The sequence below is a fragment of the Carya illinoinensis genome, chromosome 15 (genome assembly GCF_018687715.1).
Source record: "Carya illinoinensis cultivar Pawnee chromosome 15, C.illinoinensisPawnee_v1, whole genome shotgun sequence".
Classification (NCBI taxonomy): domain Eukaryota; kingdom Viridiplantae; phylum Streptophyta; class Magnoliopsida; order Fagales; family Juglandaceae; genus Carya; species Carya illinoinensis.
In genome coordinates, this window is record NC_056766.1 from 17,895,690 (window position 1) to 17,910,297 (window position 14,608).

Consider the following 14,608-nt stretch of genomic DNA (forward strand, 5'->3'; position numbering starts at 1 on the left):
ATAAGGGGACACGGGATCACCTTGTCTAAGGCCTCTAGAGGGTTTAAACTTCCTTTGAGCTTCCCCATTAACCAGGATAGAGTATGAAACTGAGTTGAGACAAGATTGGATGAGGTTAATCCAGTGGGAGGGGAATTCCATCTTTACCATAACTGCTTTGACAAAATTCCACTCTACCCTATCATATGCCTTACTCATGTCTAGTTTTAAGGCCATACACCCTTTTTTCCTTGACATCCTTGACTTCATAGAGTGTAAGGCTTCATATGCAACTAGAACATTATCTAATATGAGTCTATTAGGCACAAATGCACTTTGATTCAAGGAGATGAGTCTAGGCAGTATCCCTTTCAACCTATTGGCAATGGTTTTAGATACAATCTTGTAGACAACATTGCAAAGGCTAATTGGTCTATATTCACCAACTTTCTTAGGACTTGCAACTTTTGGAATGAGTGATATATAAGTGTCATTGACTTCCTGAAGAGAACCATCATGGTTAAGGACCCGCAGAACAAATTGACAGACTTCATTTCCCACCACCTCCCAATGTTTCTAAAAGAAATGGGTAGGGAACCCATCAAGGCCTGGAGAACCTAGAGGGTTCATTTGAAAAGCTGATTCTCTTACCTCTTCCTTGGTGAAAGGATTTTTGAGCCATTGTTTCATCTCATCATTCAGTTTTGAGTTCATTACCCCCAAACACTCTTCAAAACCAGTTGGGCCAAAAGTACTAAAGAGGGAAGAAAAATAACCTGTGAATACCTCCCCTACTTCCTCCTGCTCAGCTACTGTCCTCCCTTGAGGGTCCTCCACACTTTTGATAGTGTTTGTCCTTCTTCTTTGAGATGCATGTAGGTGAAAAAAACGTGTGTTTCTATCACCAAACTGTAGCCAGTGCTGCTTGGCTCTTTGACGCCACTTTAGCTCCTCAGCAGCCATTGAATCTTCTACTTTTTTCTGTAACTGAATCATGGAAGGGATATGTGTCCTAGTACCAGCTTGTTGGAGGTGTCTAATTTGGTCTAAAGCTAGTTTGGTGGCCTTGTGGTTGGGTAGCTTAGTTTCTTACTGCCACTTATGTAGACCCTTTTGGCATGACTCCAGTTTATGTCTCATAGTATCTGCATCATTCCCACCAAGGTTAAGGCTCTTCCATCCCTCCCACTTCTGTTTATTCGTTCCATGTATCAGTACTTGGTCCCTAATATGGAATGGATAATCCGATTATTGGCCTGAGTAAAGTTTGGGTTGATAACCATCTTAAGAACCCAGATAAGACTGGGCTGAGAAAAAAATTGGGCAGATGAGCAGTGGCAAGTACGATGGTTGGTGTGTGTTTTCTTTCATGTGCCACGCAACTGGAGTGAAGATTAGCTGCCAAAGAACCAACTAGGGGCATGCATGTGCTGCACAATGTACATACGAAGCCGAGAAAAAGCAACAAATGGATCATCCTCACCAAGAGGGGGAAAACACCTATAAAACTTATACAAAAAATATTGTGGAGGAAGGTGGAAAAGTGCATCGACGTGAGGAAATAGGGCTCCTCACTCCATTTCGAGAGTTTTTTAAAAGAGAGATCTAAGTGGGGGTAGAGCCAAGATCTTCATGCAGTACCGAGTGCAAAGATTAGTTAAAATAAATAACTAAAAAATAAATTGACACAAAAATATTTTTTTGAAATAAAAGTTTTCTTCAATAAAAAAAACTACTAAAATTCTCTCAATGGGTTAATAAATTTTGAAAGCATTGCATAATCATTTTATTAAGTTCTATCAAAAAACATGTATGCATGACAGTAGCCAAGCTAGGGTTGAACAAAATAGCCGGCAACCGATTTCTATCGAAAGCTTCAACCCGACTCGACCAGAATTAACCGACCTAAAAAGAGTTGGATTGGAATTTGAAATCTTCTATAACCGTTCCAATTAATATAAGTGTTGCTGTATAAGAAAATTAATATAAGCTTTGCTATATAAGAAAATTAACTAACTAGTAACCAGCTTGATTAAACAATGAAATCCAAAGCTTTTTCGGGAAACCAAAACGCATGGTACAAGATTTTAGTGCGTTTTAAAGGAATAATCAATATTTAATAGTTAAGGTGTGTTTCAGAGTTGGAATCACTTATTTTCTACGTATTGGGATAACTTTTAAGTGAATAAATTTGTTTATCAAAAGCTATTATAATAAGAAGTTTACAAAATGATATGGCTTGATATGATATAATTAGATTATAAAGTTCTTATTATTATACAGTTGATCTAACATAGCAAAATAAGGCTAGTTTGGTTACCAAATACCAAACTATCTTATTTCATCTAATCATTATAACTTTATTAAATTCTCATACAAAATATAATAAATAATTCAACATTTTCAAATTGTAAAATAAAATTAATATTATAAAATTGTGTTATAAAAATATTTTATAGGGGTGTAACCGGTCCGATTATAGATAAAATTTAAGACCGAATCGGTACATACCAGTTTTGCATTTTTAAAAATCGATTACACACCAGTTACTACCCTAAACAAATACGCCCAGTTTTACAGGTTTCAGTCCGATTCGGTCCAGTTTTCTACTTTTAATATATTCAGTATACTAGTATTACTAATTTATTTATCAAAAGAAATATATTGAGAATTTATTAGGCAATAAAATTTATTTAGTATATATTTTATAATTAAAACTTATGATCAAATAAATATTTATGTTTACGATTAAAATGTTATGCTATAAATTAAAATATATGATTTCATACATAATTATATATATTATATATAAAACAATTATATAAAATATATTATATATAATATTAAAACTAATAAAAAATATATAATATGTGAATTGATCATGTCCGGTATTGGAAAACATAAAACCGATTCCAGACCAGACTTGATCGGTTTTTAAAATGAATGGACCAATTCTAAACTGAACCAGTTGAAAGCCGGACTAAACCAATGGGTCCGGTCCGGTCCGATTCAGGCTGGTTTTACGGTTTAATTTTACACCCCTAATATTTTATTTAACTTTTAACAAAATATCTCATTTCATCTGAATTGTGTAATCAAACGAGGTCTAAATGAGATCATTTTATAAGATCTTTTTGTAAATATAACACTTTTCTTTTATATTATGGATAAGATTTTAGTATGGAATGTCATAATTGACTATATCTTTAATTTCAGTGCAAAAAATAAAACTTATCATAATTGGTCCAACAGTTTTTTTAGTGGGTGCAATTTACAAATTTATTAAATCTTCAATATAAACAAACATGTTTCAAAACTCTATGTCAATTAAGAAGTATTGTTTGGGTATCACTCATCCCTATCATATAAAGGAAAGAAAATTATATTTTCGTTTTCCTCTCGAATAATAATTTCATACTTTATTTATGGATAATTTATCTAGTATATATAGCTAATTGGATTTCAAATGTGCAGCAAAGTGACTATAATAAAAAATATGCAGTTTACCAAAAGCACAGGTCTTTGCAAAGTCGTAAGACCATGTATGGGGTCGATGCTTGTCCAGTGCTAAAAGGTCAAGGAAGTGGGTGACCTAATAATAGGTGAGCTGGCGACCGAAGCCCTAGTGAACAGTGGCTGTAACGATAACGGTCTTAAGGTAGCAAAGTTTTATGTTTGGTAAGTTCTAACCTGCAAGAGTGACGAGCTGGGCACTATCTCGAAGAGAGACTAAGTGAAATAGATATATTTGTGAAGATGTGGATTACCTACACCTGAACAGATATAATCTATAAAGCTTCACTGTTTCTTGGGACTAGCTTTGGGCCTTTCTTGCACAACTTAGGTGGAAGGCGAAGAAGGCCTCCTTCCAGGGGCCTAAGCCATCATTGAGATACCACTTTGGAAGAGTTAAAATTTGGATATTGAGATAATAATTTTTAATTTAAGATAAAAGTTGAAAGTTAAATAAAATATTATTTTTAATATTATTTTTGTTTTTAAATCTGAAAAAGTTGAATTGGGATTTAAAAAAGTGAAATTTTTTATTATATTTTATGTGAGAATTTGAAAAAATTATAATGATGAGATGAGATGAGAATTTTTCATTTGAAAAACTTCCAACCTTAACATTAGAATTCTAACCTTGTGTTAGAACCTACAGGCCAAGGGACATACTTGTTTAGATAGTTTTTGTGGGCGGTAGGCCTCCCAAAAGCTAACAGAATTGTGCAAAGGTTTCTTCTAGCTAGATGAACGGGGAAATGCAAAACTATCTCTATCTCTCATTTTAGAGTATTAGGGATTGTTTGGACATGTTTTCTTGGACTTTGGGAGTTGCACCTGACATAAAGGGCTTGACTTGGTAGTGGGTGGTGGTCTACAAGACTCAAATCATAGAAGGAGGTGAGAGAACCAGAGAGAAGGGGGGAGGGGGGTCCGAGGGTTTTACAACCTAATCTCGAAGTCTAATAGCGACTATTGATGGTGGCTTCCACAATGGCCGACGATGGCTAGACGTGGGCAACGTGCAAGGCTCACGTGTTGAAAATGGGAGTAGAGTGGGGGCAAGATAGTGGCAGACCTACCTTATGTCTAAGGGGTAGAAAATGGCCCCCCAAAAAAATTTACACTCCCCATATGTTCTTTAAAATTTTGTATAATTTCTATATATTATTTATTTTTAAGGATGTGGCTTCACTAAAATTAAATTAATACTAAATTTAGGAAAAATAACAAACTTATTAATATGGATCTCCAAGCTATTTTTGCTATACAGTATTAAACTTCTTAATATGGAATCCAAAGTGAAATTACAAGAAAAATTATTTAAGATTGATAATTTACATGAAAAATAATTGAGATGTTTTATCCTCTAGATTTCATTGAGTAAAAAAAATTATTTAAGCTCTCAATTATAGGATTATATGCTTAATATAACTTGAAAATATCTAAATTTTGCATGAAACTTGATAAACTAGCTTACAAACTAGAATTAAAAATGACATTTTAAAAGATTACTTGGTAGTTTCTATGAAGAAAATAAATTCTAAATGTTTCATTATAAAAATAATAATAGATTAATATTATTCTATGAAGCATTATCATCAGAAACTTGAAACATATATTAAGTTGTATTTTTTAAAATTTTATTTCTATGTAAATGTAACAAATTATTGAGATTTAATTTTATATATAGTTATACTTTATGATTTTTTAGTTTCTTTGTATTTTATATAAATGTGTCATACAATAGAAAATAGGTGGGTCTACGCCCACCACTCCTAGCTCCTGTTAGGAGCCACCCAGAGATCTAATTAGGGTTTTTTTTTTACATATATTTTTTAACATTTTTAAATATTTTTTAAAAGAATAAAAAAACCATAATATTATTAAAAAACACCTTTTTAATCATTGAGTAAAAAAATTAAAAACTAAAATAAAAAATTCGAGCATTAACATTGAACGATAAGTTTGAACACTGATAGTAGCATTTTTTTTTATAAAAAAACAGGGGCTGGGATTGTGCGGCGTAGAGGGAAAATTAACGAAGAGAAAAGAAATTAATGTTTTTGACCCTTCTAGATTTAAGCGGTATCGTTTTGCAAGGGGGGCCGGCATTTTTTTTTCAGCTGGGTTTCCAAAAGGGCTAAGCTTCTTTTGTTCATCTGGGCTTCCACCAGGGCTAGGCTTCTTTTCTTCCGCTAGGCTTCCACAAGGGGTAAGCCCACCCCTGGGCTCCGCTAATGTGTGTCCTTCTTTTTTTTTTTAATTTTTTTTAATATCTTTAAATATTTTTTTTTAAAAAAATTTAAAATATTATTAAAAAATATTTACTGAATCACAAAATAAAAAATAAAACTAAAAAATAAATAGAATTTTGAGCGAGTCCTCTGCGAAAGCATATCTTTTTCTAATCTATTACTGATAGGTTTGGTAAGTAAGATGATAATTTTGAATTGAGACAAAAATTTAAAATATTAATTTTGAGTATTGTTATTGTTTTGAGGTTTGAAAAAGTTAAATTGAAATTTAAAAAAAATTAAATTATTTATTATATTTTATGTGAAAATTTAAAAAAATTATAATAATAAGATAAAAAAATTTAAATTAAGATAAGAATTTTGAGTTAGAATATTTTTACCAAACCTGCCCTTTGAATCTGTTTTCAGTATTATTTTCTTACCCTTTCATTGGGTATTGCAGTTTTTTCTTGGAATTTTCTTATGGTTTCTTCAGCGGAAATCTAACCGATTGGTCCCACTAGATATCTGCCCCACCTGGAGCCACGCAGCCCAAGGTAGTCTGCCAACTCCTCCAACCGGTCTCCATTTCAGTAATCTCTCTCCCTCTGCCTGTCCATTGATCTTACTAATTTCCCTGAACCCTAGGAAAGGAATTGTGTATTTAAGTTTTGTCTTTTTCTATTTAAGTTTTTTGTGTTCTGCCTTTTCCTTGAACCTTAGGAAAGGAATTTTGTAACGTTTATTAGAGTGATATTGATCGAATGATCTTCACTCAAGCTTGATTGGTGGAGTCACTCTTTGGATGTCTGATGAAAGTTAAGGATGGCAAAACGTGTCAGTTTTTTTGTTTGCATTCCACTTATTCCATTAGGGGTACCGATTTGTCCTTAGGCATGGCCATACATAACATAGACACATGGAAATGGTGGACAATTAGCAAGAGCAGCAGGTACTATAGTGAAATTGATTGCAAAAGATGGCAACTCGGCCTTCGACTCTTTGTGCTTTTAGGTGTTGCTCTTGTATACTTCTTGTACAATAGGAGGGTGTTCCTTTCTGCATTTTTACTGCAATTCACATTACCTACAAAAACTTGTTCGAAAAAAACCACTGTTTTTATAGTTGCTCTCAACTTTCATTTCCATATTTTAGATCCAATTTCAACATGACACTCCGTACTTGAATCTTAGAGACCACAATTCACTCTCTACGTTTCAAGTTTAAGATGCACATACTTTTGTGATTTTAAACTTGCAAGCTAAAGTTGATGGGAGATGCTGGGACGTCAAGTTGAAGTTTAAAACATCCGATTCCCTTGGGATCGACCGGATCTTCACACAAAGGAATGGTATCTAGTAAGTTTGACCTTCTTTTTCTCTCTTTCAATTTATATATTTCTTTTCGATTTGTTTCTCATGCCTTTATTATTTAAGAAATATTGAGAGAAAAATACTGTGCAATTCAATGCTAGTTTCATTGTGATTTGTTTGGCATGCCTTTATTATCTAAGAAATATTGAGATAAAAGTACGGTGTAGTTCAATGTTCATTGTGATTTGTTTCGCATGCCTTGGGCAGAGAGTATGACCCTCACAAGGGTGAAATACAAGATTCCTTGGTGGTAAGAAACAAAGCACTCATATCTAAGCTAGGATCAAGCGATTTTTGCTTTTGTAACTATAATCAGAGGAGACAAACACTATAATGTAAGGGATGACAGAATCGTTGCTCCCTTAAACTAGGCTTGGAAAATGAGTGAAGTGCTGGCACCTGTAGATCGAAACTGATTAGATATGATGCCGTGCGTCAGACACTCGCTCGGCTTTGGGAGACATCTACAGTCACGCAGCGAACAAGTCTCGTTGAAGCCATGCTGTCCGTACGTACGTACGAGAATGACAATTTAGATTGTGGTGAAAGTGTCGGTAGGTCTCTTCATGTGTGACTCTTTAATTGCCGAAAAGCATCTGATTGTTTCTAACATATATAGAATACAAAAGAAGCCACATATATAGTTGAAGAGAAATGGCACGTTTTACTAACTATTTCAAAACTCTATTTCAAGTCGATGATTTGGGAAATTGAAAATATTTTTTAATAATGTTATGTAATTAATTGTAATTTTTTTTAATTTTATTTTATGTCGAGAATCTCGACAAGGCAAGATCCTAATTTAGACCCATCTCTTCAAAGTAAATTCCGATCTTGTGCAACGTGCCTTTGAAAGTTTCCTTATACAGATCAAACTGGTTAAATTGTTGAGTTTTTCTCAAAGAGATACTCATGAAGTGTTAAACCTTAAACCATGAAAGAAATGATATCCCAATATCAAGACTTTCACCACTTAGATAACCTCTCGCTTTGATTAATTGTAAAATAAATAAAAATCCTATCTTTTGTGGGTTCAGATGGGTTCTACTTTAGTTTGGGCTCTAAGGTGAGTTTTTAAGGATGAAATCTGTAGTAGCAACATGGAACCTTTTGTGTGAATGTCCGAACAAATTCATCGCAAACAAGACCAAAAAATACTGGTATCGATATTCGTATACCTAAATGGAAGGGATTTCAAGCCCGAACAGAGAGATTTGCAAAGAGGCAGAGGCAGAATGGTCAGAACAGCCTGCCTTCAAACTACTTGAAAGCCAGTTTACATAATCTTTGTAGTATTAATTAAGAAACAAGCCGTGCATATATGAAGAAGTGAATGATACATGACCCGTTTACACCCAATCTGCTTCGAAAGAAACAAAGGTTCCCTTAAGCTGAAACCAATGCAGCAATTTTCTATGAGCAGCTTGGGTTATATAAATATATATATATATATATATATCTACATGGAGTCAGTGTCTGTCTCCAATGGTACTATAATTGCTCCACTAAAGAAATAGTCGAGATAGCTGACTGATCTTTTGGCTCGCAAAGCTGGATTCGTTGCCTGTCTAACTGCCGGTGCTGGAGCTGGAGCTGGAGCAGGTGCCCGTGCCCGAGCCGGAACCGGAACCGGTGCCTCCATTAATGTTAGACGTATTGGTGCTTTGCTTGGACGTTTCTGATCTGCAAATCCCACCATTCTTCTAGGCTTAGCCTTCACTCCTTCATTTTTCTCCACTGAAAATTTTGAGTCAAAAGATGTCATTTATTTTGAGAAAACAGCATAGTAATGCAAAGAAACCAAAGCACCTAGCTTATACGTACACGTACAGAATCGATAATGTTAAAAGGAACTGTAAAACTTGCCCCTCTCGCAGTGTCTCTTACCATTTGAATCCAAGAGCTTCGAATTCTCTGACAGGAGAATAAGTGTTGGTGTGATGATTGTGAGGACGGCCCAAAAGATGCATATCAACACAAAGGCTCTTTCCATTATTTGTTGGAAAAACTAATACAAGAAACCAGAGAGAGAGAGAGATGACTTCACATTAGCTAGCTGGCCATGTTTGAGAAACATTCTAGTTAAAAAACTGAAAACTAGTACTCATAATGTTTCTTTATTTAATCGTCTCCATGAGCAAAGTCAAGTATATAGGTATAGAACAAATAAACCTGTGATATTATATATGGGTTGTTGAGTGGTTGGAGAGTTGTTATATATATGGTTTTTGGTAGATGATTGGAGATATCCATCTGGATTTATTCTAATATAATCCCACTAGAAATTAAGGTCATTCTCACGTCGGTTAGTACTATAGATACTTGGTCAATAAGTACTTATCGTGTTTGCCATTTAAGCAGATGAAAAATTCCTGCTAATAAACTACAAATTACCTACATATATCAGAAAGCGATTCTTCTTCTGTCAGCTTTCATTCACTAGATTTCAACAAAATTTCCCTCCAATAAGATGCTACTTCGATCCGTTGTCAGAAATTTAGCTTCATGCGTTGTTTTTTTCTTTGATATCGAGTATCTAGAAATAAAGTCCTACTAATTCAGAGTGCATAAACTCTCAATAAGAAATTTTTTGCAAATGCACTCAAATAATTTAAGGAATGTATATTTAGCGTGAACTTTGTGACAATCAATCACATCAATTAATGTCACACAAAACAATTTGCGTGTAGTATTTAAACATTTCAACCAAATTCAACCAAAAAAGCTTCTAGTTGGTTGTCAAGTCAAACTCAACTCATATCAAACTAATTATTGATGGGGCCCATAACTTTTTCAATTTTTAACAAAAAAGTTAAATTTATCTCAACTTACTTCATACATTTTAAACTAAAAAGTTAAACAAATCTCAATTTAAAAAAATTAAATACATCTCAATAAAACTCACAAAATATTATTATTTATAACTTAACTCAATTTATCTCAACATGATCCAAACATAACTATTGTGTTTTTAAGAAGAGTCCCCGATAACCAGAAATGAATGACGGTGTGTATATGGTATGTTAATACCCTTCTTACTCTTTCATATAAGCTTCCACTATCAATTAGGGATCATGATATCTCAATGATGATGGTGACGATTTGATTATCTTCTTTGTTACTCCAACATGATTGAATACTTTTTCTTAATTTTTTAGTAAGTAATAAAATGACTTGGCCGTGCTTTATTTTCTTAAAAATCAAAGTTGCATTAATTACAAAGGGGGATAGAATAGGATCGGAGGAGAGCTCCAAACAAATTCCCGAATAGAATCAACAAAGTAGATTAAAATAACATAAAGCAGGGGTACTTAATCTTCCTTTCTAGACATTGTGGTTGAATACTTTAAACCTTCCAATGGAGAAATTCATGTCGGCTACCTCTGAATCCATATTCAAGGAATGAAAATACTATTAGGCCATCTAGTTTATCGCTTAGATATTAAGAAAAATGATATTGGCAGCATGAGTTTGCCACCTCGAAGTTATCGCTCTTGTATTTTATTTTATTTTTTATTTTTTTTAATGGTAGCCGGTTAAAAAAATGAATATTAGTAAAGTGATTTATTTTTTTATAAAATGTTTAAAAAACATTTGAAAAAAAAAAACAAAAAACAAAATGCAATTTTACTAGTGATAAGTCTGGGATGACAAACTCATGGAGCTGAATAGCAGTTCCTTTAGTATTAATAGATAGGACATATGTAACCGTAGTGGAGGGGTACCACATGTTGGACCAAGATGACCTAAAAATCAAAAAGATAATAAGAATGAAGCATGTAATGATTCATACATGGAGACACGTTATCAGTGAGCTTGAATTGCGGTTTTGGTCAATAATGTTAGGACTATTTACCTGAGTACGGATCTTAGTATACTATTAAAAAAATACTTTATCCACAAATGATTTATAAAAATAATCTCATAAATTGACATGGCTTCATATGATTCGTTAGATCGTAAAGTTATTTTTATTGTAAAGTAAATTTAACGAATCAAATGATATTACATCAATTTATAAGATTTCTTTTTTATAATTTCTTTATTGCTATAGGAGTTTTCATTCCATTATACCCATACTGAGATCCAGTCATGCAATACGGCTCGGTACCTGCCAAAGCTAACCTAGGTCGGTATCTGAACAAATCTGGATTTTTGAAAATCCGAAATCCAAGTAAACCAAAAAAAAAAAAAACTCTTTTTAATTTTTAATTTTTAAATTTCGTACTTGGCTTGTTCTCGAAAGTCGAAACTACGACCTGTAATTGGAGGACATAACTTAAGTTTTTAAAAATTAAATTCAAGTTGCGGGTATAGGATATCGGGTTTCAGATTCGGTAATGTACCAGTACTTGGCCCCTAATACGAGTGAGTGGATAATCCGATGGCCTGAGTAAAGTTTGGGCTGATGACCATCTCAGGAACCCAGATAAGACTGGGCCGAGAAAAAAACTGGCCAGATGAGCAGTGGTAAGTACGATGGTTCACGCCCCTTTTCTTTCATGCACTAAACTGACTTGAAGATTAGCTGCCAGAGTACCAACTAGGGGCACGTCCTGCACATATGTAGCCGAGAAGAAGCAACAAATGGATCATCCTCAACGAGAGGGAAAAATCAGGATTTTGAATTCCATTCCATTTTAACTAGAATTTATTATTTTGGTGTATTGTCTAGTATACTCTGTCATCCATTTCCATTTCGCTTTAAATTCTGATCATTCCAATTTTATTTTGGCAATTTCGATCAAATTTCGATAATTTTGGCCGGAATTGACCATTTTGATCCCCATTCTATTTATGGCTTTTTTTTTGTAATTTTTTTTATACTTAGATAACATTTTTATAAATTTTAAATCTAAATAGTATTTAATTAATTCTAAAATATAAATCTATTTATATAGTTTTAATTTTTTTTATAATTTTAAATATGTCCCCTCATTCTCTATTTTTTTAAATATCATTATTTTTAATAATTTATCTACTCTTTTTTTTTCCATTATTTTTGTGTCTTAACTCAAGTTTGTAATTTTTTTTAACATATATTCATGTTATAAATATTTAATTCTTCTATATATATATACACATATACATGATACACACTTACATATATATATATATTTATTTTATTAATTGTTAGTTTATATATACATATAAATATTTATATATAATATATAATTAATCCTGAAACTGTACACCGAAACATACTGGTACCGAAATATTTCGTTCTAATACCTTAATCGAAATGGTTACCAAACAGTATTCAAAAATTTGAAAAAAACACCTATAAAATTTGAAAAATACTAGTATGTTGTCTAAATTTATCCCTTCATTTTGACTACTTATATATTTAACTAGGTCAAAGCAACGTGCAAAATCACGTTTGCCTAGTTGGATCAAATTTGACTTTCATAGTATTATTTTGTGATTTTCAAGTTATAAAATTTGAATAATCTGCTTTCTTGATATTAATAAATATTTTTTAATTTAAATTACACTCTAGTTTAAATTATTTTATGTTGGTATTTGATTATTTTATTTTATTAATGTTTAATTGTAGTGTTTTTATTTAGTTTTTATTGTACCTTTTTACTTTGTTGGACTTTTAATTTCGGGTGGGCTTTGTTCTAGTGGATTTTATTTTATTTTTGGGCCAAATTTCTTCAATTTTTGGGCCCAGCCCGTGTGCCTAAAGCCCAACCCCCTTTCTCCCCCAAAACGGTGTCGTTTGCTCCCTTGCCCTTAGGGCTTTTTCTTATTTTTTTTCCTCCTATCGGCGCCGCTGCTTCCTCTTTCCTCTTTTTCTTCCTTTGTTTTCTTTTCTTCTTCATCATCTGCTAAAAAGGCAGTAGAGGATGAGCCAATCTCCATTGTAAGTTAAAAATTCAGTAGTGCAGTTAATCTTTTGCTTTCTTTCATTTTCTTTGTGGGTTTTGTTTCCGCACCATCCTCGAATTTCCCTATTAGATTCAAGATTGATAACATGGCGAGACATCCTTCTCCAAGTTCAATCTGCCAGGTTACGATTTTATCTTGGCTCAAGATTAGAATATTATCCTCACCGCAATGGGTAGGTCTCAAAAGCTAGCTGTAGTGCCTTCCATGAATTTTATATTTGTCTATCAAAATATGTTCCATTATAAAGTCGGCATCCAACATCTGGATATCAGGTGAGATCTAGCAGTTCGCTCTATGATCCCAGTTTGCATGTCTTGGCTGGGTTCCACACCTCTCCAATCCACCAACACTCTCAATCTGACTCAGTATATCTTCAAAATCTTCATCAGAAACAGCTTGTCGTTTTCCGGTCTTTATCCCAGTTTGCAAGTATATTTTGTTTTCTGGGTTCTTTCCGTTTTCATGTTTCTTATACTTTTTGTTAAGCAGACGTTTGACTGCTTAGAAAACTGAGGAAAATGCTAAATAGTAGAAAATCTAACTCTTTGCATTCGGGTTCAGTCGTTTTGGTTTGCAAGGAATTAAAGAGTCTTCTAACATGAGCAGCTCATGAAGTTATATTCACAGTGGATGGACGTTTAGACGAACGTAGTTAAAGTTAACAGAAAAACAATAAAAACTGTTAAAACAAGAAATTATGTTTGATACACACTTTTTATATATAGAAGATATTTGTATAATTTTTTTACTTAATGATTAAAAAAGTGATTTTTAGTGTATTAATGTATTTTTTTATTTCTTAAAAATATTTAACTATGTTAAAAAATATGAAAATAAAAAGAAGAAAAAAATTTAAAAACTAAATTTGTGCTAAGCGGTATGCCCAGCGGTCGTTATTGGGCATCAGCCTAGCATCACTCTATAAAATTTATACAAAAAATATTGTGTGGAGGAAGGAGAAGAAGTGGACATGAGGAAATAGGGCTCATCCCTTCACTTTAAGACCTTTTTAAACGAGAGATCTAAGTGAGGGTAGAGCCAAGATCTTCATCCAGTGAGTGCAAAAATTAGCTAAAATAAATAACTAAAAAATAAATTGACATGAAAATGTTCTTTTGGGAAACGAAAACGCTTGGTACAAGATTTTAGTAGAGACATTTTAAAGGAATAATCAATATTTAATAGCTAGGGTGTGTTTCAAAGTTGTAATCACTTGTTTTCTATGTATTGGAATAACTTTTAAGTGAATAAATTTGTTTATCAAAAGCTCTTACAATAAGGACCTTACAAAATAATATGTCTTGATATGATTTATCAGATTATAAAGTTCTTATTATTATACAATTGATTTGACATAGTAAAATAAGTCATATCATTTTGTAAGATTTTTTTGTAAATATAACACTTTTCTTTTATGTTATGGATAAGATTTTAATATGGAATGTCATAGTTGACTATATCTTTATTTTCAGTGCAAAAATTAATAAAACTTTTCATAATTGGTCCAACAGTTATTTTAGTGGGTGCAATAGTTAAAAGTCTTTACAAATTTATTAAATCTTCAATATAAACACACATGTTTCAAAACTCTATGTCAATCAAGAAGTACCGTTTGGGTAT

The 14,608-nt window shown here is 32.7% G+C and overlaps 1 protein-coding gene across 1 annotated transcript; it reads right to left on the reverse strand.

Annotated features, from left to right (window-relative positions):
* Nucleotides 1-8,306: 8,306 nt before the first annotated feature.
* Nucleotides 8,307-9,292, reverse strand: LOC122297321 (ral guanine nucleotide dissociation stimulator-like). The gene is made up of 2 exons (XM_043107352.1): nt 8,981-9,292; nt 8,307-8,830 (listed from the first exon to the last, which is right to left on the reverse strand). Exons 1-2 carry the CDS (start codon nt 9,084-9,086, stop codon nt 8,553-8,555), a joined length of 384 nt encoding a protein of 127 aa, XP_042963286.1. The 5' UTR covers nt 9,087-9,292; the 3' UTR covers nt 8,307-8,552.
* Between the last annotated feature and the right edge of the window lie 5,316 nt (nt 9,293-14,608).